Source organism: Notolabrus celidotus, chromosome 12 (genome assembly GCF_009762535.1).
Source record: "Notolabrus celidotus isolate fNotCel1 chromosome 12, fNotCel1.pri, whole genome shotgun sequence".
NCBI classification, from domain to species: domain Eukaryota; kingdom Metazoa; phylum Chordata; class Actinopteri; order Labriformes; family Labridae; genus Notolabrus; species Notolabrus celidotus.
In genome coordinates this window covers 18287658-18309852 of record NC_048283.1, presented here as the reverse complement: position 1 = coordinate 18309852, position 22195 = coordinate 18287658, and the positions used below count along the sequence as shown (strand labels likewise).

At 39.1% G+C, this 22195-nt stretch overlaps 2 protein-coding genes across 3 annotated transcripts; one reads left to right on the top strand and one right to left on the bottom strand.

The window, feature by feature from the left end:
* The first annotated feature begins 142 nt into the window (after positions 1 to 142).
* On the top strand, positions 143 to 14510 carry LOC117822838 (tubulin polymerization-promoting protein). 2 transcript variants are annotated; one of them, XM_034697758.1, is made up of 6 exons: positions 143 to 489; positions 7483 to 7637; positions 8485 to 8565; positions 9170 to 9505; positions 13342 to 13495; positions 14222 to 14510. In XM_034697758.1, the coding sequence occupies exons 3-6, from the start codon at positions 8552 to 8554 to the stop codon at positions 14432 to 14434; spliced, it is 717 nt and encodes a 238-aa protein (XP_034553649.1). In that variant the 5' UTR covers positions 143 to 489; positions 7483 to 7637; positions 8485 to 8551; the 3' UTR covers positions 14435 to 14510. The 2 variants fall into 2 exon arrangements, with proteins under 2 accessions (XP_034553649.1, XP_034553648.1); XM_034697757.1 differs by lacking the exon at positions 7483 to 7637 and having other exon boundaries at positions 144 to 489.
* Positions 14511 to 14966: 456 nt separating this feature from the next.
* On the bottom strand, positions 14967 to 21582 carry cep72 (centrosomal protein 72). The gene is made up of 14 exons (XM_034697756.1): positions 21465 to 21582; positions 21105 to 21232; positions 19532 to 19724; positions 19342 to 19450; positions 19044 to 19201; positions 18900 to 18949; positions 18774 to 18816; positions 18366 to 18566; positions 18062 to 18243; positions 17845 to 17938; positions 17580 to 17758; positions 17374 to 17500; positions 17184 to 17295; positions 14967 to 17054 (listed from the first exon to the last, which is right to left on the bottom strand). The coding sequence occupies exons 1-14, from the start codon at positions 21538 to 21540 to the stop codon at positions 16994 to 16996; spliced, it is 1713 nt and encodes a 570-aa protein (XP_034553647.1). The 5' UTR covers positions 21541 to 21582; the 3' UTR covers positions 14967 to 16993.
* Between the last annotated feature and the right edge of the window lie 613 nt (positions 21583 to 22195).

Genomic DNA, 22195 nt, shown 5'->3' with positions numbered 1-22195 from the left:
AGTGCTAGAGGCTTATGGTTCAGTCATTCAAAAAATACTGTCATTGCTACTGTGAGAGACCATTGGCCTGTCTAATGTGTTTCCCTCCTACATGACTTCAAATTGATTGTTTGTAAATTAAACAACAACACCCCCCCCCCTCCTTATAGAACCATCCCCGTCCTTTGTTTACATCTTCCATCTCCGCCTCCCTGAGGACCAAAATAAGATGCTCAGAGATCAATTTGTTTGTTTATCAGCGCTCTGCTGAGCACTGAAGCACCATCACAGCCAACAACAACGAGGACTGAAGAAAGAGGAAAACAGGCTCGCGCAAACGGCGGCAGCCAATCAGCGGGCTGGTTTCTCTTCAGCATCTCGGAGGGACTGAACCATCGAGAGCAAACAGACCAGAGCACAAGCAGCAGTGAGGAAAACCATTTCTCGGCACCACGACGCGCAATTATGGTTTTGTGAACCTGACTGAGAGTTGGAGGATTTCGACACCAGGTGATTAAAACTGAGTTCGGCATGATTACTTTAATGGCACAAGCGATATGTTGTTTATGTTCTGCTTTATGCATGTTTCTCTCAGTATCAAAAAGAAAGAATTCGATGACAGCGTTCACAGATTCAGCTGATTCTCGGGGGTTTATTTTTAATATTGTTTTTTGATGTCATTGCATGCTTAATCTCTTCTTCAGTGCAAATTATCTTGCATTTGAAGCTATGACTGCATGCAGCATGCAAAGCCCACAATCAAGAGAACCAATTATAGTGTTTTTACCTGTAATGTTATTTTCTGCACTGGCATTACAAGTATAAGGGTCTGACAATAACAAACGGATCACGTGGACTCTGTGTGAATGTGGCATTTGCAAGTTTATGTAACATGTTTGCTTAGACACATTGGCATCTGCAGCCACTTCCACTAACACAAACACTTTTTCTCCTGTGTATCTTTTAAACGCGGGCTCCATGAGAGCCACAGTGAAGGGCTCCTAAGCAGTAAGCATGCTTCATTATTGGTTAGAGAGAATGATTGACAAAGCTTCAGGCCTGTGTCTGCAGCCTTCATGCCAAACAGTTAGGTTACATGTAGGTAGTTACATAATTATCCATGAAAAAAAAGGATTAATGCCCTTTTTTCATGGCTTGCTTCTCTATGAATTAGGCTTTTAAGGATGACCAATAGAGTAAAAGGATCCACTTGAGAGGCATTTCATTTTTTGTACTACTAGCACAAGATTTGAAATAAATTCAACCTGTAGAAAAAGGTGAATGGTTTAGCTAATTACAAGAAAATCCTCATCAGAAAGGTAATATGTATAATTCTTCTTAGGGAATGTTGCATTTGCTCCCCATAGGTTGAATCATGTATGCATGAGGAGAAGACACACTCACTGAGTTTGTCCCAGATTTTTACTGTTGTAGGTTTCATTGCATTGGTCCAAGAGCCTTCGGGTTCTGTCACAAACAATTAACCTCAGAGTGTAAATTACCCTATTTTGTTTGTGATGACTCACATTCAGGTCAGGTTGACAAAATAAAGCGAATGCTTACAGGCAAAATGATGTGTTCTATTCAGAAGGCATTGTCTTAACTGTGCACAACAAAAGAGAGGTTATTTATTCTTATTGACTTTAACATTAGGGGGGGGTTATGTGTTGAATACAATGTATTTGGTTTCATTTTTTTCAGCGTTTGTAGTCACTAGAAGAGAAACAGACATATCAGACATTTCCAAGGCAGTACAAAAGAAGTGACCCTAATTAATCAAGTGAAACATTATACAACACAGTCTGGCTTCTTGAATCTCAAACTGGTCTCGGCTCAGAGCTAATGTGCTCCTGGCTACACAGGCCTCTCTCCATCTGAGCCATGTCAGGGACACTTCTATCATGTATTCCTCACAAATGTGGGGTTGCATAAGGACCCCTGGGCTTTCTCCACTCTGCCTTATACCTCTATTTGGCTTGCTGCTCCCGCTGCCAACAATAACCACTGTAACCTGTTTCAAACATCTTGCTTTTCTTCTGTACAATGATTGCCAAGATCTTTGACTCACAGAGCAGTTAAAGGGTTTAGGGAGGCGAGGAGGACTGACAGAGACGGCATGGTGGTGACCTCATACCGTACTGCAGTGTGCTGATGTCATGCCCAATCTCCTTGTATATTTGGAGAGATGACATTAAGAGGTTGGATGAAATGGTGGAATCTCAAATCAGAGTTGAAGCTGCATCTAAGGAAATATCTGACATATTTATGTTATTATAGACAAATCCTGGTAAATAACTAAGACCTTATATGCAGTGTTCATTTCTGACAGTGTGTTAACTTTCACATGCTGTTTTTGGCATTCAGCTTCCGATCCATTGATTCTACTGGCCATCAGAATGTTAGGCCTTAAGTAATTTCCTTTTACAACGGGGACCTAAAGTTTTCAGAAAACCTAAACCAAATCAGAGTGAATTTGTTGGGACTATTTTCAGCTGAGGAGTAATACAAGTTTTGTACTTCTGAAAGTATTTAATGGATATATTTTTCCCCTTGTCAGATAGTTTACTGTGGATATGCTGTAAGAAAAAAGAAAAAGCACAAGAGGGAGGAGTATCACCAGTTCAAGTTGAGGATTTTTAGATCACATTGATTCCAAATTAAGCAAGCTGGACACCTGCTGTGATGATGTATGTGTGACAACGCACCAGCTGGATTAGAAGAAGAAGAAAAAAGTAGTTGTTGTTTTGGACCAAGGGATTTGTATTGATCAACGTTTTGAAGGATCATACACTAATCATGCATTAGGTGCTTCTTGTCCTCCAAGGCCACCGTTACTTCACTTACAAGAGGGGGGAGCAAGGGAACGTGTTGATCTAGAATCTTACCACTAGATATCGCTAAATACGCTAATTTCTACACATTGAACCTTTAACTCAAAATTTGAAGGAAGAGTATATTGAGGAAGAGTACACTTCCACCAAGGCTAATAGTCCAGTCCTCCTTAATATACCACTTCCACTATGTATTTCAGGATTTATTTCCGTTACTACAAGAACCTATGAGAACCGGGGTTGTCTATGGCAGAAGAGTCTTGTCTTGTCTCTAAATATATTTAAGGTTTTAAAATTAGAAATATTTTACACACTATACAAAGAAGTGAACCCTTAGTTGAGCCATGCTCAAATTCCATGGCATCTTTATTTTCAAGGACAGTTGTGGATATTCAGATAACTTCTGGCTATTCCTGAGGCTAATCAGCTGTTGTTTTGACACAGTTGTTACAAAGTAGTTCATGTTTTTACATTTTCATGGGTCAGATCAATTATTTTTTCTTCCCTATATTTAGAAAAATCAGGCGAGTAGTTTTTCCTTTCTCCAGCAGATGAGTAGACATATGGCACTGAAATATGACCTTCATATGATCACAAATATGACCACAGTGGTGATATGGTGTAATGACGGATCATTTCAACCGGCTCCGGAAGTACTGGAAACCACATACACCAATTCAAAAAAGCCGATCTATACAGCAGAAATAAACATGTTTACAGCCTGGTACAAAAGACGAGTGTAGTGTGAATAGCTCATTTCTCGATCGGCACACACTGTAGGGGGCTGAATTTTTTTTCTAACGTGGCAATTTCAAAGATATTGAGATTACGAGTCTTTCAATAAGAGGCACAGCTGACTTGATTGACAGGCGGGAACAATGTAGCTGTTGGCTAGGAGGCTCAAAGCCCGCCTCTTTCCGTCACAATCAATCGACGATTGGCCTCAAAAGAGCGCTTCAGAAACAGATGGGTGACTTCACGGATCGTACATCCATATTTTATACAGTCTATTGTTACCAGGGGCATGTCCAAAGGGGCTGGCCAGGGGTGGCATGGGCCCCCATCAAAAACCTAGGGTCTTCATACTGTACCAATAAGATTTTGAGAATAATATGCTGACATTCTGATGTGTTACTTTGAAAATTGAAAAACATTCTACACAAGAATGTAACATCTATATGATAATTCAGAGTTTGAGTTAAAGCCCAGACGATCAGTGGAGACAGAGTTGGTTATTAAATGCTATTTATTTGTCTGTATATGTGCTCACATACTTCTTGCCACCCATGCACAAGGCAGTGCTTCAGTTGAGCCACCCCAGTCAAAAAAGGCAGAACATGCCCCTGCCTGTCGCTATTTGTTTGAGGCACCTTCGGGTGAGATCATCAGATTTCTTTAGTAACCGAGTAAAAAACCACAAAAATTCAAATGCACTGCTTATTTGTTAAATTCAGAGAGCGTCAACCCTCATGTTTGCCAAATTTAGCCTAAAATGGCAAACAGTTGAAGTTCTTTGATGTGACTGATGTTTTTGGATCAGAAAGCTGGCGGACATGGTGCACTGTAGATGGAGGTCAGTCCAGAGCAGAGTGGGGGTCTTTAGTGTGTTAATGATGGTTTTCACTGACTGACACCTTCACGTTCCAGAGCAGCAGCCTGGAAACAACGCTGATCCAGAAAGAAAGCAGATGGGATCTCTGTACCCACGCACTATGATGAAATGATGGAGGAGAGGCGGCTGCTGTTAAACACTCCCTACTCTCTCTCCCTCACACACACACACAGACACACACACACACACACACACACACATACACACACACACACACACACACACACACACACACACACACACACACACACATACACTGTGCTATCATTTTTTGAGTCACACCATCTACCAAACGAAAAGTGAAACACAAAATGTATTGTTTTTGGTGCTTCAGACTGCTTGTCGTCATCTACTGGCTGATCTCCCCCCTCGAGAATGAATAGAATGTTCCAGCGTATTGTTGCTAGGAATAGATGCAGTTCAAAATGGGTCAATTTATAGCAAAAGCACTCATCTGTGCAGCGTTTTGCCAGAAGGCGAGTGTATGTAAGCATGCTGTCATCCAGTCACAGATTTGTCTCTGGAGATCGGCCTTTAACCAAATGGCTTCTCGGTTTTTCATGTGGCAAACTGGGGCAGAAAAAAAAGAAACAGGACAAAACTGATTTAAAATAATGGTGGAATTTGTTTTTTTGTGTACCAAAGTAGTGGTTGACCAGTCTCAGTTTTTCAACAGCTGTGCTGATGACGATAATTAGAAAGTGGATCAGTCGATGGCTGATACATAATGCCAATATCATGTTGTTAATAAAATGTAATGGTAATAACAATTAAGAAGCAAAATTGCTGAAATTGACTGAGCTGAAATAAATGTAGACAGTTGGCTCAGTAAAGTATTGCTTCTGGACTTCTAGTTTCTGTCCATCTATCTATAGTTATTTAAAAAACAAGGTAAATATTTGGGTTAAAATAATAGGCAATACAAAGTTTGAAGATTTTTTCAAAATACCATTAAACGGCATCAGCTGATTAATAGGCCAACCGATGAATCAATCTGTATATTAAAGTCGCAGTTTGTCTAAAAAGACTGTATGCTGTACTGAACCAAATGGTCTTAGTTCTAACTGGTCTGTATCAGAATCAGAATCAGAATCAGCTTTATTGGCAGGTATGCTTGAACACACAAGGAATTTGTCTTGGTAGACTGTGCTCTCTGTATTACAATGATTAGGTAAACAGTCAGAACACTCCTTTAATCAGTTCCTTTCATCTCTATGTATGTTCTTCTTCAGGCGTCTTAACCCAGTGTAGTGTTAATGACCTCTCACTCTCTCATGTATTGAACATGATGTGGTTTGAATGGCCTTGTTCTACTGAGGGTTCAGGCTCTTGAAACTACTGACTGTAAATTGGAGGAGTGTAGAGAAAAGCTTCCTTTGTTTCCCTCTGATTTGGCTTCTGCCATTGAAACACAAAGGAAAACACAGCGTGAAGCTGATCCATTTGAAAGGATGTGAAACCCCAGAAAGAGATAAGGTAATGATGAAGCATCAGTTTGGGCATTAGAGGAAGCCAGTGCATTTAACGCAAAAACACAGATAAAGTATTTTTTTTCTTCATTTGAATTACACTATAAGTCCATTGATTGTAAATATGGATGTTTCGAGGTAGACAGAGTCCTGAGGAAATGCTACATTCAAATTCATACTAGTTTTCCATGACTATCAACCCTAGCTTTAATAGTTTAGTCAACGTAACGCTCACATCCATTATTGTGAACAAGTTAACTCCCACATAAGGCTACATTTATAGTTTAACACTAAGTTGGCATATCAATTCATCCATCAATTATAGGAGTCCCAATTATTTTGTTTAGCATCTTAAGTCCCAAAGCCTTCAAACCTGCAGAATTGCCTGTCTGTTTCCAGCTTCTCTAAAGGACAGTTTGATGCATTCTGATCTATGTAATGTTGAAACAAATACTTTTGGAGTTTCTGAAAAATAAATTAATTGAGGATATCACCTTGGGCCCTGAGAAACTGGTGGACGTTTTACTCTACTTTCTGACATTTTACTGAGATTTTCTTTTTTAGAATTCTTACAGAGTAACTCATGATGTGACACTGGTTTGTCATTTCCTAAATGTGGTTATGCAATAATCTCCTGATTTGATTCATTTTCTCAATTTCATCTGTTTGAGCATAAATGATTATATTCAAAATTTGTTCAGCTGATGAAGAATTGTTGCTCAGGGTGAGCTACCAAGGGAAATATATTTTGCCACGCTTCAACCACAGAAAAACCCATTTCCTGCTTGTGCTTAGTTACCTAGTTTTAAAGACGGGTACAGTGTGAGATCATAAAAATGTAATTCTGTACGATTTAAATTTTCATCTTCTTTTCCCAAAACCTTTCCAAAGTTATTTTTCCCCCTCTTAGAATTTTTGTCAATATAAAAAGGAAGAATCATGATACATTTCAACAAATGAGTTCTACTTTTTCCTACAACAGCCAAACCCTTTAGCGGTTATACTTGATCAGATTAGATTCAATAGATTTCATTAGATCGGATTACATTAGAACAACACCATAAGCTTATGATACAATAAAGGCACTGAATTATCTCTCTTTGGTGAAAGTAGCCCTCATCTCAGGGATCAATGTTTAAGTAATAGAGCACACAGTAACTTTTAAACAACAGTTAATATACAGTGTCACACACATATAAAACTGAGCACACACATTAACAACATTATAAGTTTCCTCCATTAAGAGTGGTTACCTTTATCTTCTCCTTTTCTTCAGACTTTTAGTGTAACATATAAGAATATTATACATTAGTACTTTATCTGTGATATTTGCTTGGAATAAAAGCTTGAGACTCAAACAACCTCACTAACTCTATCTGGTCTGACTTGGCCAGAGCCCTCGATGACATATGACTACAAACTCTCCTCCATCAATAGTGTTACTCTGCGATGTCACCATGCGTGTATGTGTGAAGAAATGGGCATGGGTTGGACAGAGGAGCCACTACTGTTGGACAATAGGTTCCCAGTGTGTGCTGCCCTGAATGGCATTATTCATAGACATTAATAACCTCTTCTTTTTTCCCTTAAGAATCCACATCCCAAAGATAATGGCTTTATGCTGTGTCCATCTTGGAACTTTTGTACCAATTTGAGGGTCAACTGTACTTAGCGAGGTCACAGTTGTGATTGTTGGCCACCAGGTCGTGGAAACAAAACCTGACTCTTCACACTGTGTCGCTGGGGGTGAGTGAACGCTCCTCATTGGTAACTTGAGGGACTTGCAAGAAGCACTGCTAGCTTGAGCAGACAGCATACCTTGGTGGTTTGCATCTTATTTTTTGTCAGAGAAAAACTGTTCAAGTTAGATTTTAAATCAATTATTTCAGAGGGTTTGTTGGACTGTTTTTTTCCAACACGTCCTTTAAGGATGCTACGCTGAGCATGGGAACAGCTGAAAGGTGAGCAGAGCACCATCACTTACTGTAATGTAGAGCAGAATTACATAATCATAGCGGATACATCATCAAAGCATGCTTTGTCTGTTTTTCTATGGTGTTAATTTGATTTTTCTCAATCTAAATGCATGAATGATGACTAGCATAAGCGTTTTATATGTGGTTCAAGCATAAGGCTCAGCTGAGAAGGTGAAATGCTGCTGTTGTGTGTGTAGTGCTGCAAAGAGGGTGATGATGTTCTTAGAGAGGAATCCCTGAACTCAGACTGAATGAAATCATCGTCTTAAGTAGGAGGGAAGTGAAATAGCTAGGATCTGTCACAACAAACATTATCAAGCAGAGGTTGGCCTGTGAGGAATTTAATGATGATGATGAGGAAACTGTTTCTTTGAATTTGTTGTTACTGGAGGATTTCATGAAATGTCCTTTTTATGTATATCTGACTGGATCAGACATGATGTCAAAGGTCATTGTGAAGGATAAAAGAGTGATGAAAAGGAGTGTAACTATATTTTGGAAGAGGTTATGCATTAACTCCTGTGATTTATATTCTTTTCTCCATTCTTTCACTAAGACACTGTATGTGCAGACACATTCCCTCACAGTTTTCACCCCCCCTTTCATTTTGTCCACAGCACAAAGAGAAAACTGAAGTCAGCTAATTCAAGCACTGCACAGAAGGAACCAAACTCCTGCACAAGCATGGCAGACCAAAAGTAAGTTTCCTCATATCAACGCATGAGGCTCCACTTCACATTTTCTGTGTTAGGTCAAATATCCATCCGCTCTCTTGCTTCTTGATTTGTCTCTTTGAATTCCACTGAGATCTATTTATATCCTTCACCTCTGCGCCAGAACACGAAACACATCTGCCCATTCACAGGCAGTGTAAGCACAGAAACACACCTCACTCTTGACAGTTTGAACTTGCCTGTATTGCAAAAGGACTGTACAAAATGGGACACATCTGCAGCCTGTGTCCCGACCTGCAGGCATGACACACTGTTTACTTTCTGTGGAAGAGTCTGGATGAGTTGGATTTCTGGATTTTGGAAACAGCTTTGTTCATTTTTCAAGCATAAAGGGTGTGTTTAGATGTCTCCCAAAGACATTTGATCAACTTTATCAGCTTTTCCTGCAATTTAGAAATACGTTTTTGTTATTAAATATATCACTGTAAATTTTTCTTACACTTTCCTTGCTCCTTTTGTAATCAGATTGCTCAGTTTTTTGGTTCCAAAGAGTTAGATATAACTAAAAACCTCCACAAACACCTCACACAGATGAGATCAGTTTATAATGTATATTTTTCCCTCTCAGAGACAACATTGATGACTTTAAAGTCCAGACGGCCAAACACCCCAACATGGGCTCAGTCCCAATGCGGCCACATAGTGAACAGTCCAGAGACCGTACATCCAAAAGGCTCTCAACTGAGTCTAATGGGACCAGTGAAGGAGGCGTGGGCTCGTCCACGCCGGTGGAGTTGACTGCTTTGGAAGAGTCATTCCGTCGCTTCGCCATCCATGGTGACACACGCGCTACAGGCAAGGAGATGCACGGCAAGAACTGGTCCAAAATCTGCAAAGACTGTTGCGTGATCGACGGCAAGAACATCACTCTCACTGACGTGGACATCGTCTTCAGCAAAGTCAAGTAAGAAAGGAACCGAATGTTTTGTGCTTTAAGTGGTTGATTGTTTTAGATTATCTGGGCTTTAAGTTCTCTAAAAGTTTGATTAGTTTCCTTTAATAAATCTGGAAACATCTGCGCCAGATTAGATCTTATTACTGACATGCCTCTACAGGACTGTGTTCTTTTATGACAGCAGGAGATGACAACAGGCTTAGTCACCCAGATCAGCATGCCCAAAAGGTCACTCAAGTGCTGCAGACATGGAGGCATTGTGGTTGTAGGAACACTGAGGATCTTAAGAGACTGTCTCTGAACTGTAGGGCTGAACCACAAATGATATCTCTATTTGGTTTCTCTACTGCCCAGACATTTAAATCAATGGTGTTTCTTTAGCAGACAGTAAGCTTAAACAGGCACCAACATTATTGTAAACTGGCTGACTGAAAGGGCATCAGGGACGGACTTGAAATGATGAAGCTGTCAGCTGTTTCTACATGTTTCATTAGTGTCTGCTTGGATAATATGAAGCAATCATTCAACACAAAGTCTGCAGTGAATGAATTCAGTGTTTCTGGGCTGTATTTTGGAGTCGCCTTTGTGTTGTATATGAAGTTGGCTCATCCAGAGCCGTCCATCAGGAACAGCTGCCAGAGCTGAAGACCAAGATGGCTCATCCTGTACCTCCCCAGGCCAGTCTGATTCATCTCTCAGTGCTTGATTTAAGTAGAGTCTAATAATAAGCTGTGCTTTTATATAAATTCACCAAAGAAGCCAAACTTTCCATCTGTACAGCTGTGCTTATGTTTAACCAGCAAGCTAATCGTCAAACTGTTTGGACTGGTGGAGAGATGAGTGAAGAAGTCTTCCCTGCATTATCAAGTGTTATCATTTTGGTAAAACACAGTACAGAAAGTTTATACAGTTGCATCCTAAAAGGCAAATATAAAACCTGTGCAAGAAAGGAAAGACAAAATGTGACCATGTTTTTTATGCATGGTCATCATGGAGGTCTTCATTCAAACACAAAGCAGCTTTGAGTCTTTATTTCTTCTGGTTGAATGTTTAGAAGAAAGGTTGTTCTGCTACACAGCACCAGAATAGAGGAGTATGGCTTGAAGCAATTTTTCATCCGGCCTTGTTGTCACAGAAGAAGCCATAAAAAATGTCTGCTTGGAAATCTCATATTGATTTAGTGGATTCTGCATCTTCTTCTGGTGTGTAATCATAGTTTCATCTAAGTCCCTTTATGTACACACGTTTATACTGGAGAACCCAAAATGGATTTTGGTGTTATTTTTCTGTTTGAGACTGTTTATTCCTGTCCCTGTAACATGGTGTTCAGAGGGATTAAATATTTAAAAAGCAGATCAAGCAGTCATGAAGTTGTATTTCAGTAAAACTTGAACATACTGACTACAAGCATGAAAACAAACAGTGCAGTGGATACTAAAACGGCTGTTTTCAGATTGTGTGTCCAAAAGAAAGACGCACAGAGCTTATTTGACATAAATAATCATAAAGAAAAAGACAACAGAATAAGGATTTGGTTGTCAGCCTTAGTCACCCCCACCATGGATGTGGTCAAAGAAGGTAAAGACTTGTATAAATAGCAAGATATGTTAAAACATATTTCTTTATTAAGCTTTATCATACATGTTGCATTTTATTTCAACTCTGCAAAAAGATTTACAGTAAGAATTGGCTGCAGGATGTAACAATGCTAAAGTAATGAACGAAAATGAGAACTTCTAATCTGCACATTTTCATGACCACTGAACAAGAAAGAGTCCTGAAGCACCGTGCAGCTATTTTAGCAACTATTTCTCAACATTAAACTTGTCAAACCTTATTGCTTTTGCAAAGCAAAGTAGTACCTTTGTTTATCTGGACTTTGGGTCACCCACATCAACACCTTCACTGTTGGCATGGTAATGGTTATTCATGTTTACTGCTGTGAACATTTTTCTTGGCAAGATGCAGAGAGGGAACATAAAGCTGGCTGCGGGATTTAAATGTATTTACATGCTGCTCCACTGCAGAGCAATATTTAAAAAGAAAATCTGCCACATCTGTGACCACATCAAGGATTTAACGGTAGAAAAACATGTTCCCTGTCATGCAAGCTTTTCATGCTGAATCTGTGTAATGTTGTTTACATTCTGTCCTTGGATGTGTGTCTGGCTTGTGAGTTTGTAAGCTCTGTCGTCTGAGGCCTGCAGGTTCTGATCAGGGTCCAAGATAGTCCAGCATTCATATGAACCAGCCTTTAATGTGTGGATGGGGATAGTCTAAACAGAGCGTTTTTCAGATGTAGGTGCATACTGGGGGAGGGGCTCATTTTATGTGGTTTTCTGACTGGAGGCATGGCTGAGCCGAGAGAGCTGCCATGCCAGAGATGCAAAAATCCACTTTCTCTTTAATCAGTGTCAAAGCTCTTTGCATGCACATGAAAATTAAATGTCCTAACGAGCACTGGCTGATCTCAGTATGGTTGAATGAATCCTTGTTTATGTGGGTATGGAGGTCTGCTGAAGCACATTGAATCTGTACTGTGTCTGCTTGAAGCCAGAACACCACAGCGTAAAGTATGGATGAGGCAGAAATCTGGTGTGGGCTAATTAATCACGAGCATGATTATGGTGGCTTCATTTTCTGAGCTTTTGGTTGTGTTTCCTCATCACTGAGCACAGTTGTAGGCGGGAGCTATTTTTGCATGAAAAATTTCAGCCAACTAATACGTCATATCCATATGGATAATGTACTACAGATGGTGCAGCTGATGTAAATAAACAGCAGGTCCGTTGCTGCAGTATTCCCAATTTCAAAGTTCTACCAGTCTTTTAACTTCTGTTCCTTCTAAGGCTGTCACACCCTCAGATTCTGATTTGCTGCTCAGGGCTTCAGGCTAACCCTCGGTATAATTTGGAGTGATTTTAAAAGCTCCTTAAACACATATCTGCAGAGAAAACACAGCTACCTTCATCAGAGAGAAATAGCAACTGGAAGTCAGGTTTTCTCCTGACAATAGACAGCATGGAACAGGCACTCAGAAACGGAGCTCCCAAATGTTCATCACTGAAGGATCTCCCAAACAAAAAAGGGTCACTGGATAAGTCAAACTGATAATAAACCAAGACACCCCTGTTTACTGTAGCCTGTTGCTATGACAGCAGGTTGCCCAGGGAGACTGCAGGCTTTATAGGCTGTTGTTTTGGGGAATTATCACCACAGCGATGGCTGTTTGTGTTTGTGTTACTATGCAGTTTAAACGTGGAAGTGAAGCAGGCATGTGGCCAGTTAAACAACTGGAGAGAGACCATGATTGATAAGGATAAAGTGTAGTACTTTAAGGGTTACAACTATTTGATGTTACATGAGTATACAGAGATTAAAGAGGTTTCAGTCCCCCTGACTGAGATGAAAAACAGGGCTGTATGTCCTGACTACTGGAGCTGAACTATACAAGTGAAAATATAAAGGATGATTTGAGAGGTGGTCTAATATGCAGTCTTCAGGTGTTTGTATGTTTGTGGAGTTGCTGAAGTACTGACTCATACAGGGAGACTAAATCCAAATAGTGAAAGTTTTCTCAATGTGTATCTTTTAGGAATACCATCTCCATGCCGTGTCTTACATCTGCCGTGTTGGAGAGATCCCACATGGCTGTGTGTACACTACTGTCCACTCTCTTTTTCAGCTTTGAAATGTTACTGAGAAGAAGCCATAGAGAAGAGCTGCTGATAAAGACAAGCTAAAGCCAGTGACTGAGTTTAGCAGATGCATTTTTGGGTGACATATGCGTGTCACTGAATCAAGTGTTATCCAACATTAGAGCCTCTTTTTCTCCTTCATTTTAGGAAGAAATCCAGTCGCAATATCACATTTGATGAGTTCAAGGTTGCCCTTGGAGAGCTGGCCAGGAAGAAATACAAAGAAAAGACAGGTGAGGAAGCGGAGGCAGAGGTCTTCAAGCTGATTGAAGGGAAGGCGCCTGTCATTGCTGGAGTCACGGTGAGAATCAAAGCTTAAATAATAGTGACTGATACCACATTTGGCTGCCATTTTCCCCTGATGTCATGCTCAGAGCAGGAAGTTCAACTGCTGTTTTAATGTACTGTTGCGTTTCAGGTTGTTTTACACAACTGCCGGCTACCTGACAATTGTTAGAATTCCTTCAATGATATGGGACTGAAGGGAAGATTGGTATTAAAATCTAGAAGGACCTTCTGTCATATTTCAAGTTAAAGCTGCTGTTGGTAGGAATGGTGTAAAAAACGTTGCTTCGGTTAGTGGAGTAATTTGAGACCATTGTGAAATCTCTGCGTTTTCCAATGCCTTTGTATGAAGCAATTTTATTATTCCCCTTGTTCCCGTTATGACGGACCAATCATAGCTAAGCTCCAATCCTCTGTCCTGATTGGTTATGAGTCCGGCACTATCATGAATGCACATGCCGATCTGTGTTGGGGGGCTAAGAGGAAAACTGGTGGGGAGGGATAGTGTTGACATTCCCTCTCTCAGAACAGATGTTTACTCTGTGACTACCAACAGCAGCTTTAAACAGCAAAATGTATAACCATGTAAGCTAACAATGGACAAGAGCTAAAGTTAGCATTCATCCCTAAATAGCTTTGTATGCCGACCATCACTAGCAAGATGTCAGAGGGAAATGGCAGCTGTATCACTTCTGGCGGTCACAAAAAGATAATTTCAACTTTTTTAAAAATGTAATTTCAGAGAGCCGTGGCTTCCCCAACTGTGAGCCGTCTCACGGACGCCACCAAGTTTACAGGGTCGCACAAGGAGCGTTTTGACCCCACTACAGGGCGGGGGAAGGGTAAGGCCGGACGAGAAGACATAGTCGACACCTCAGGATACGTCTCGGGATACAAACATCGAGGGTCATACGAAAAAAAAGTGAATAAACCCACAGAGGGCAAACCAATGTGAGGGCAAAGGATGAGGAATAAACATTTGATCAACTTAATTTTCTATTAAAAGAGTCCTCAAAGAAAGCACAAAAGAATAGGATTTCATATATTTTCCCACCCATCTATTTTGTCTCTGTGTGTGTATGTGTGTGTGTGTCTGAGAGAGAGTTTTTATGTTCCTCTCTGTGAAGTGTGAGAACTGGAAAACTGTTTACATCTATTTTTACAAAGTCATCACCAGCTGGTACATTCCTGTTTGATTGCAAGTTACTGCCAAACACTGAGGAGAACAAAAAAGAGAAACTGCTATGCTATGAATAATGAAGCTTTGTTGTTATGATAGGGCCTTATATTTATTAAGGACAACAGAAAGAACATGCCAAGAAAAACAAAAGTGGGACAACGGTTTGATGAATTAACAACATTGCACTTTTATATGGAAATATTTCTATTCCCTGATTTAGCTGAAGAGATGCATTGTTAATTTCTTTTGCAGAGTTTAAATGATAATTGCCACACATTGGCACACATTTCTGACACAGATATTATGGATGACTTTTTTTTTTTTTTTAATTCAATATGTTAACCAAAATCTACTCTTTATTCTTATTATTTTACAGTCTCTGTCATTTGAATTATTTGCCTTCAGTACAGTCAAAGAAAAATATGAAGTGTTATCTCATTTTTTTTGTGGTTTTTGCAGAAATACAATGTGGTTCCCTGTTGGACTGAACATGTTTAACCTATACCATTTCCTCTTACTCCTGTGAATATGTTAAACAGAAAAAACAGAAGCCCTTCTGTAAACCTTTTCAATAGGTCTACTTGCAACACTTTAAAAAACAAAAAAAGGCAACAGGAATTCCTCATTTTCTCCTAGGCTGTTGTTATTCATATCCTTTCAAGTCTACTTGCATACAAACTATTTAGTAACATGTATTTGAAATTTGGCATTGGTGAATTCAACTGAAAAGGGAAGCTCTAACCCAAGTAGATGAGCTCAGTTATACAAGATTGTATTTTTAACATTTGACTTATATTTCCTCATCAGATTTCTATACAGTAGCTCTAATATATTTGTGGTAAGATGGTGTATATTCTAAAAAAGTTGGCTTAATTTATGACACTGGCTTCGTATTTTTTTCTGTATTGCTGTACTTTGTGCATGTTATGTATATTGCATTTGATTCAGAAGCGCTTAGATGACAGCAGGAGTTTGTCATATCTTATCTGAACTGCTGTGCCTGCTGTGAGGACAGACTACTGGACAGACTTTAATATTGTCTTGCTAAAAAAAAAATCTAAACTGTGGGATCATGATTAAAACTTGTATTGCTTGAAATCAATATGTATGAACCTGTACATGTACAAAGTCAGCTCCACTCCAATGCTAATATACATGTCTGTTTATGAAGATTTGGAGTATTTGTGGTATATGTCATCCGTGGCACAAATTCAACTGAAACAAAAGCGGGTTTGGACTGTTGCATCCTTACATACAGTGTGAGAAAAAGGGAACATTTGCAAGCAGGTAAAAACACTTTTGTAAAATATTTTTCCAGCATAGTGACAGTGTTTGTTTAACACTTGTCACACACTACCTGTAGCCTCAGCTGATGAAGAATCGTGCATCAACTAGCTGTGTTGGTTTTTGTCTGCTGCAGTAGCTCAAGTATGATCTGTTTTCTGTGCTTAATGCCAAATACTGTGCACCTTTAATGTGGAGGAACAATATCTTCTTCTTTTTTAATAACTCTTAACGTAATATTGTGCCCCAGTGCATGCAGTGTGTTTTGTTCTTGTTCTTTAGGCCTCTTAATGTGTGCTCATGATTTGTAGTGCATTATTGAAAATAAATAAACACACCCAAGAACCTGTGGTGAGTCGGTTAACGGGTGTCAGTCAAAATTCTACATTCTTGTGTCTTTTTTAGAATCAGTCCAGTAGCACCAGCCGGTGACCTGTAACAGTCACATACAAATAAAAGCTACATTCAGTTTAAGTGGAAGCATGCACGCTTTAACCTGCTTTGCCAGCTCTTTGCATTAGTGTTTGTGAGGGGAAAGTGTGCTAGCATGCGGCTTTCCAGCCCTAAGGCTGAGGTATAAATAAAGTCACTGTGCAGCTGGAGTCTACATGCATTCATTCCACTACAGCGTACAAAGCAGATGGAGACACAAGTGACCTAAAAAAAATGGGGGGAAAACAGCAAGAGACATAACTGTATCCAGGATATACAAAAGAACCCTCATGTTAACACTCCCCACTCATGATAAATTAAGACAACAGCCCTTTGACACTCATACACAGACTCTTGAATGAATTGCTTTTCTCCTGGGAATGTTTATATCAAGCAAAGCAGACATATATTTTTTGCAGGATAATATACACTACTGTAAACACACAAGGGCTGAGCACTTAATATGCACAAATGAAGAACTGCAGACATAAATTAAAAATTAAAAACATTCGATGGCTGCTGGGCATCATGAAGTAGACGCAGTGCCAGTGTGACACTTGGCAATGTTTCGCTTTGATATTTCCATCCCTGTGCGCATCTTTTTATTCAAATACTCCTTCATAGTTCCCCACTTCCCTTCAGCTCAGCTCCCAAGCATTCATTAGCAGCCACCAGGGACCTGCAGCCACACACAGACACAGATCACAAACAGCTAGTCAATCACTGACGCTCTAGGTGTTTAATCATGGTTGTTTAGGGTGTGAAGATACAGCAGTGACACCGCTGAGATGGCTGTATATCCTCTTACCTGTGGCTTTCTTGCAGCGTATTGGACAATTCCTTGATTTTCTCCGCTTCCTGCACTTCCCCCCTCAACCCCTCGATCTCTTTCCTCAGCTCCTCTACTTCAGTCTGAGCCTCTAAAGATGAGCAAGCACAGGGAGTTAGAGTGTGAGAGGAAGACAGCAAGATACTCATCATCTAGCATTTACACCCACTTTTAATCTGAGTCATGGGCGAACTTTTCATCATTGACTTGAGGTATTGCCGTTCCAACTTGATGAGCTGTTTCTGCAGTGCAACATTTTCCTCCAACACGATCCTCAGCTGCTCATTTAGTTTGCCCTGAGCGTCAAGAGTAAAGACAGTAAATACAACGTGAACATCAAAGCTAAACATCTTTTTAAAAAACTGATCCACTCACAACTGCACTCTGAGTTTTGTCCAGCTGAGCAGAGAGGTTACCGACTTCAGTTCTGTGCTCTTCCTCTCTCGCAGCCCTCTGAAAGCTCATCACATCAACTTCCCGTCTTAAGGTCCTGACCTCGGCCTCCCGACTGGAAATATCACTTTCCATCATGGAGAGGATCTGGACTGCCTGAGCTAGAGCCAAAAATAGAAATGATGAGGAGACATTTATTATCATAAGCTCTTGGAATCAAATACCACATTCCCCAAAGCAAACTCACACAGGAAGTTGTTGTTATGATGCAGCGACCTCTCCCCCACCCAGTGTTTGTCCACAAGGTTGAGGAGCATCTCCAGGGGTTTCCTATAACTACCCTGGTAAATGAAATTAGAGATAACTTTGTATGAGAAAAGAAACAATCTCAAATATGTTATTCACAAAATAGTAAAGACAAACAAATAATGATTCAGTCTGTGACTATAAAGACAATTTCCCACCCTCTTTTTCTTCTCCCTGTGCTGCGGCAGGCTGGAGCCCCCTTCTGTCCTGTTGAAGCTGGAGTAAGTCAGCCTTGGGGGATGTAAGATAGGATTGGAGGGATCAGACAGATTCAAACCGGGCTGTCGTGGGCTGGGGGGCCGGATATTACTAAATGAAGAAATACGAGGGCGACTTTGATCTGGAACATGTCAAAAACAAACAAAAAATTCATTAACTTTTCAACACAATCAAATAAAGTATTTGCGGATAGGTATTACTTCTGAAAAAAGATCGTACTAAGTACAGACATCCAGCTCTTACCAGGATTTGGGGTAAAATGTCCCCGGGCAACATGTCTGGATTGTTTGCCATTGTCCTTATGCTTTTGTTTTCCAGACACCGCTGTGTGTCTCTCGACATACGGGCCAAAGGACACCTTTGGTCTTTCAGTCACGTTTAATGAGGTCAAGCTTTTTTTATGAGGCTGTTCCTTCACGTGTGACACTTTGGACTCTGTTTCATCTGGTCAATAACAAATTCAATAATAAAACAATGATATTATATGACCTTTGATAGACAGTGTTGATGATTAAAAATACCTAACACAGAAAAATGGCCTTCTGTCACCACCTAGTGGTGGTTCTACATCTTGTCACCAGTAAGTCTTTCAAGTAAACCACCAAAATAAGCTTATAGAACTTTTCTCTATCTGACTTTACAATAACTTACCATAACTTCTGGGGGGATACCGGAGGATGGATTTTGCTGTTTCCTATTTAAAAAAATGACACAAAGTTAGCTTATCTGTTCATTTAAATGTTCATATTATTTGACCTAGAATAAAGTAAATATTACCTGTACTGGAGTAGAACTCCTCTGTTCTGTAAAATCTTTAGATTCTTCCTCTTTGTGATCAAAAACAAACACTTCAAATTCATATAAATCTGAAATTCTGCTCTGTTTTTGATCTTTGGATTATTTTTAACCTTGACAACTTACCGTATGCCTCTTTGTGAAGTGATGCAGAGAGGGACTGAGTTTCATTTTGACCTCTCTGATACCTCTCAGCAAAATTCAAAACAGCATCATTTGTGTCAGTCACAAGAGAGAGCCTCTTAGCTAGGCGGTCGACCATAGCCAATCTTCTATTACCACCTCTGAAAAAATACACAAGCAAGAAAGAAAAGAAATAACTTGGTTTATAGCAGATTTATAACACTTTTAAGATCATTGGTGCATGTTTTCTGAAGTTGAGTTGAACTCATTAAGTGAAGCCTCCAACAATCAATAATGGTACCTTTGCTCAGCAGCCTGATTCAAAGCAGAGCTCTTCTGCTGAGGTAGAGTATCGGAGGAGAACTGCATAATAGCAGCTTTTCGCTCAGTGTCTCTGACAGAACAGCTGTCTGGAAAGAAACAGACTTTGTTGTTATGATACAATGACTGACCTGAGACTGGCTGAATTATGCACCATGGCTATGTCTTACCTAGTTTGCGCAGATTGGGCATGGCATGTACCAGATAGGGCCGGTACTTTGGGTAATATTTGGTCAGAGGGTTTAGCCTAAGGTCCAGCTCTTTCAAAGCAGGCAGCTTGAACAACACCTTTACCTCTTCAAGGGAAGGAATGCAGTTAAAGTAGAGGATCAGCCTCTCCAGCGCTCTCAAATTTTGAACCGCCTGAAGTGGAGACAACAGGGGTTAAAGGGGGTTAGGCAAAAGTTAATATCTGATATTTTAACAATAATGCTTGTCTAAATCTCCAAGACAAGTTTGCTTAATGCTTGTTACGGGGAGGAATAGTAAGTGTATTCTGAGATGGACAGTATCTCTAAAGGGGGATCATGAACCTCTCTGTGTCCTCTGCCTGTCTCAGCACCATGGGGAGCAGAGCTTTCAGTCACTCTGCTCCCCAACTCTGGAACTCACTCCCACCAGACATCAGAAATATTGACTCTCTACCTATCTTCAAATCAAAACTCAAAACCCATCTGTTCCAATCAGCATTTTCAGTTTAATTTCCACTGCTTCATTTTAACTTGGTGTTACTTTGCTTGTTGTTTTTATTTATTTTAGAGTGTTATTTTATGTATTGTGTTTTAATCCCTCTGTAAAGTAGCCTTGAGTGTTGAGAAAGGCACATTTAAATAAAGGTGTATTATTATTATTATTATTATTATTATTATTATTATTATTATTATTAATTTGAGTGGTGAGAGCTAGGGTTAGTCATTCACTTGGTGAAGCAGTCTATGCAGCAAACATTATATGATGATGATTATGTGAATAAGGATTATAATATAATAATAATAATAATAATAATAATGATAATGATAATGATAATAATAATAATATAACTTTATTTATATAGCACCTTTAAAAACAAACTTTTACAAAGTGCTTTGACAAACAAAGCATGGTTTAAATAAAATAGCAAATATTTCGAAGACAGGGAGGAGGATCTTTAACAATGCAAAACAAAATGAAACGCAAGAGGTTAAGAGGAATACACGTCAATTAAACAGCATGAAGTGGTAGGAAATAGACCAGTAAATAATTGTTGAGAGGTTTTTCAAGGATAAATAAATAAAATAAATAGATACAAATAAATAAATAAATAAAAATGGATAAGTAAATAAAAGCATTAAAAGGACAATAAAAAAAGTTTTCAGAATAAGAGGACGACATTACATCGGGAAAATTAGAAAAAGTGTTAAAAGTGTGAAAAAGTGTAAAAGTGTGAATTAGGAACATTAAAATAATAAATTAAAAAAATTAAAAATATAAATGAAAACAATAAATAATCAAATACAATTTAAAACAGTTAATTATGTGGATAAAAATAAAAACTAATAATAAAATAGAAGTAAAAGCAGTTAGAATAATAAAACACATCCTTAATCTGAATGAATTAATCAGTAAAGATATCTCAAGGTTCACATAGGGACCTGGAAATCCCCCAAGATATGTAAATGTTACAGTCAGACTGTGATTAAATTAAGATTTAAACAAACGCAAAGACATTTAAAAGACAAAAACTTAATGTGAGCTTAAGCTTACCTCGACCGAGACGAGCGCATTGCAAGAGAGGTCCAGAGACTTCAGACGGATAAAGTTATTTAATGAGTTCCCCAAATGTCCGATCTTCTCCTGATCAGTCCCAGGGAGACTCAATGAGCGGACATCACCTGTAAAAACACATTTCATAATTGTGTAAATGAGACTGAACAGCATTGTTGCCTCTGCTGCTTTAATTTGCAGCTATTGCTTCTGAGCTAATGTAAGCGTAGCCACCAATGCTTTCAGCTAAGATACCAATCGACTGGATCCTCAGTGACCGCTTCTATCTGTCTCTTCATAACTGTATGTATTTAATTGTATACAGTGTATGGTATCAACCTCAACGGGAGTGAATCTTACCGAGGCATGGATGTTTTAATTGTAATCTGTCCCGTATCCATTGCTCTGTTGCTGTTGTCAAACACTCCGCGGCCATGCTGTTCGAACTTTAGTTGCCTTCAGGTGCGCTCGGAGAAGTCAAACTCATCTTCTCCTGCCTGGCTTTATCACGAGCTTTAACTGAACATCGATGCTCGGAAAAAAAACATTTTTTTCCAACATTTTTTTTATTGATTTTCAACAACTTTAGACATACATTTATAAATTATTATTTAATTTAACTTAATTTAATTTAATTTAATTTAATTTAATTTAATTTAATTTAATTTAACTTATTGAAACTTATTCTTGATTGTTATGTCTGGGTTGCTTTAACAACTGAATTTCCCCCCCGGGATCAATACAGTAATATCTTATCTTATCTTATCTTATCTTAAAAATTCATACACATATCTTCACTTATGAGAGATAAGGTAAGATATTACTTATCCCGGGGGGGGGGGGGGAGATTCAGTTGTTACAGCAACCCAGACATAAGTACAATCAAGAAAGAAGTTTCAATAAGTAAAAATAAGTAAAAAATAAAATAATATAAAATAAAATAAGTAAAATCAAAAATAGATAAATAAAGCTAGAATACAATTTAGATATATACAATGTTACAGTGGAATTTAAATTAAATAGAAGTAATTACAGGCAGTATTAAAAAATGTAATCTGATATGTGCATAAATACAATACAGAACACACACA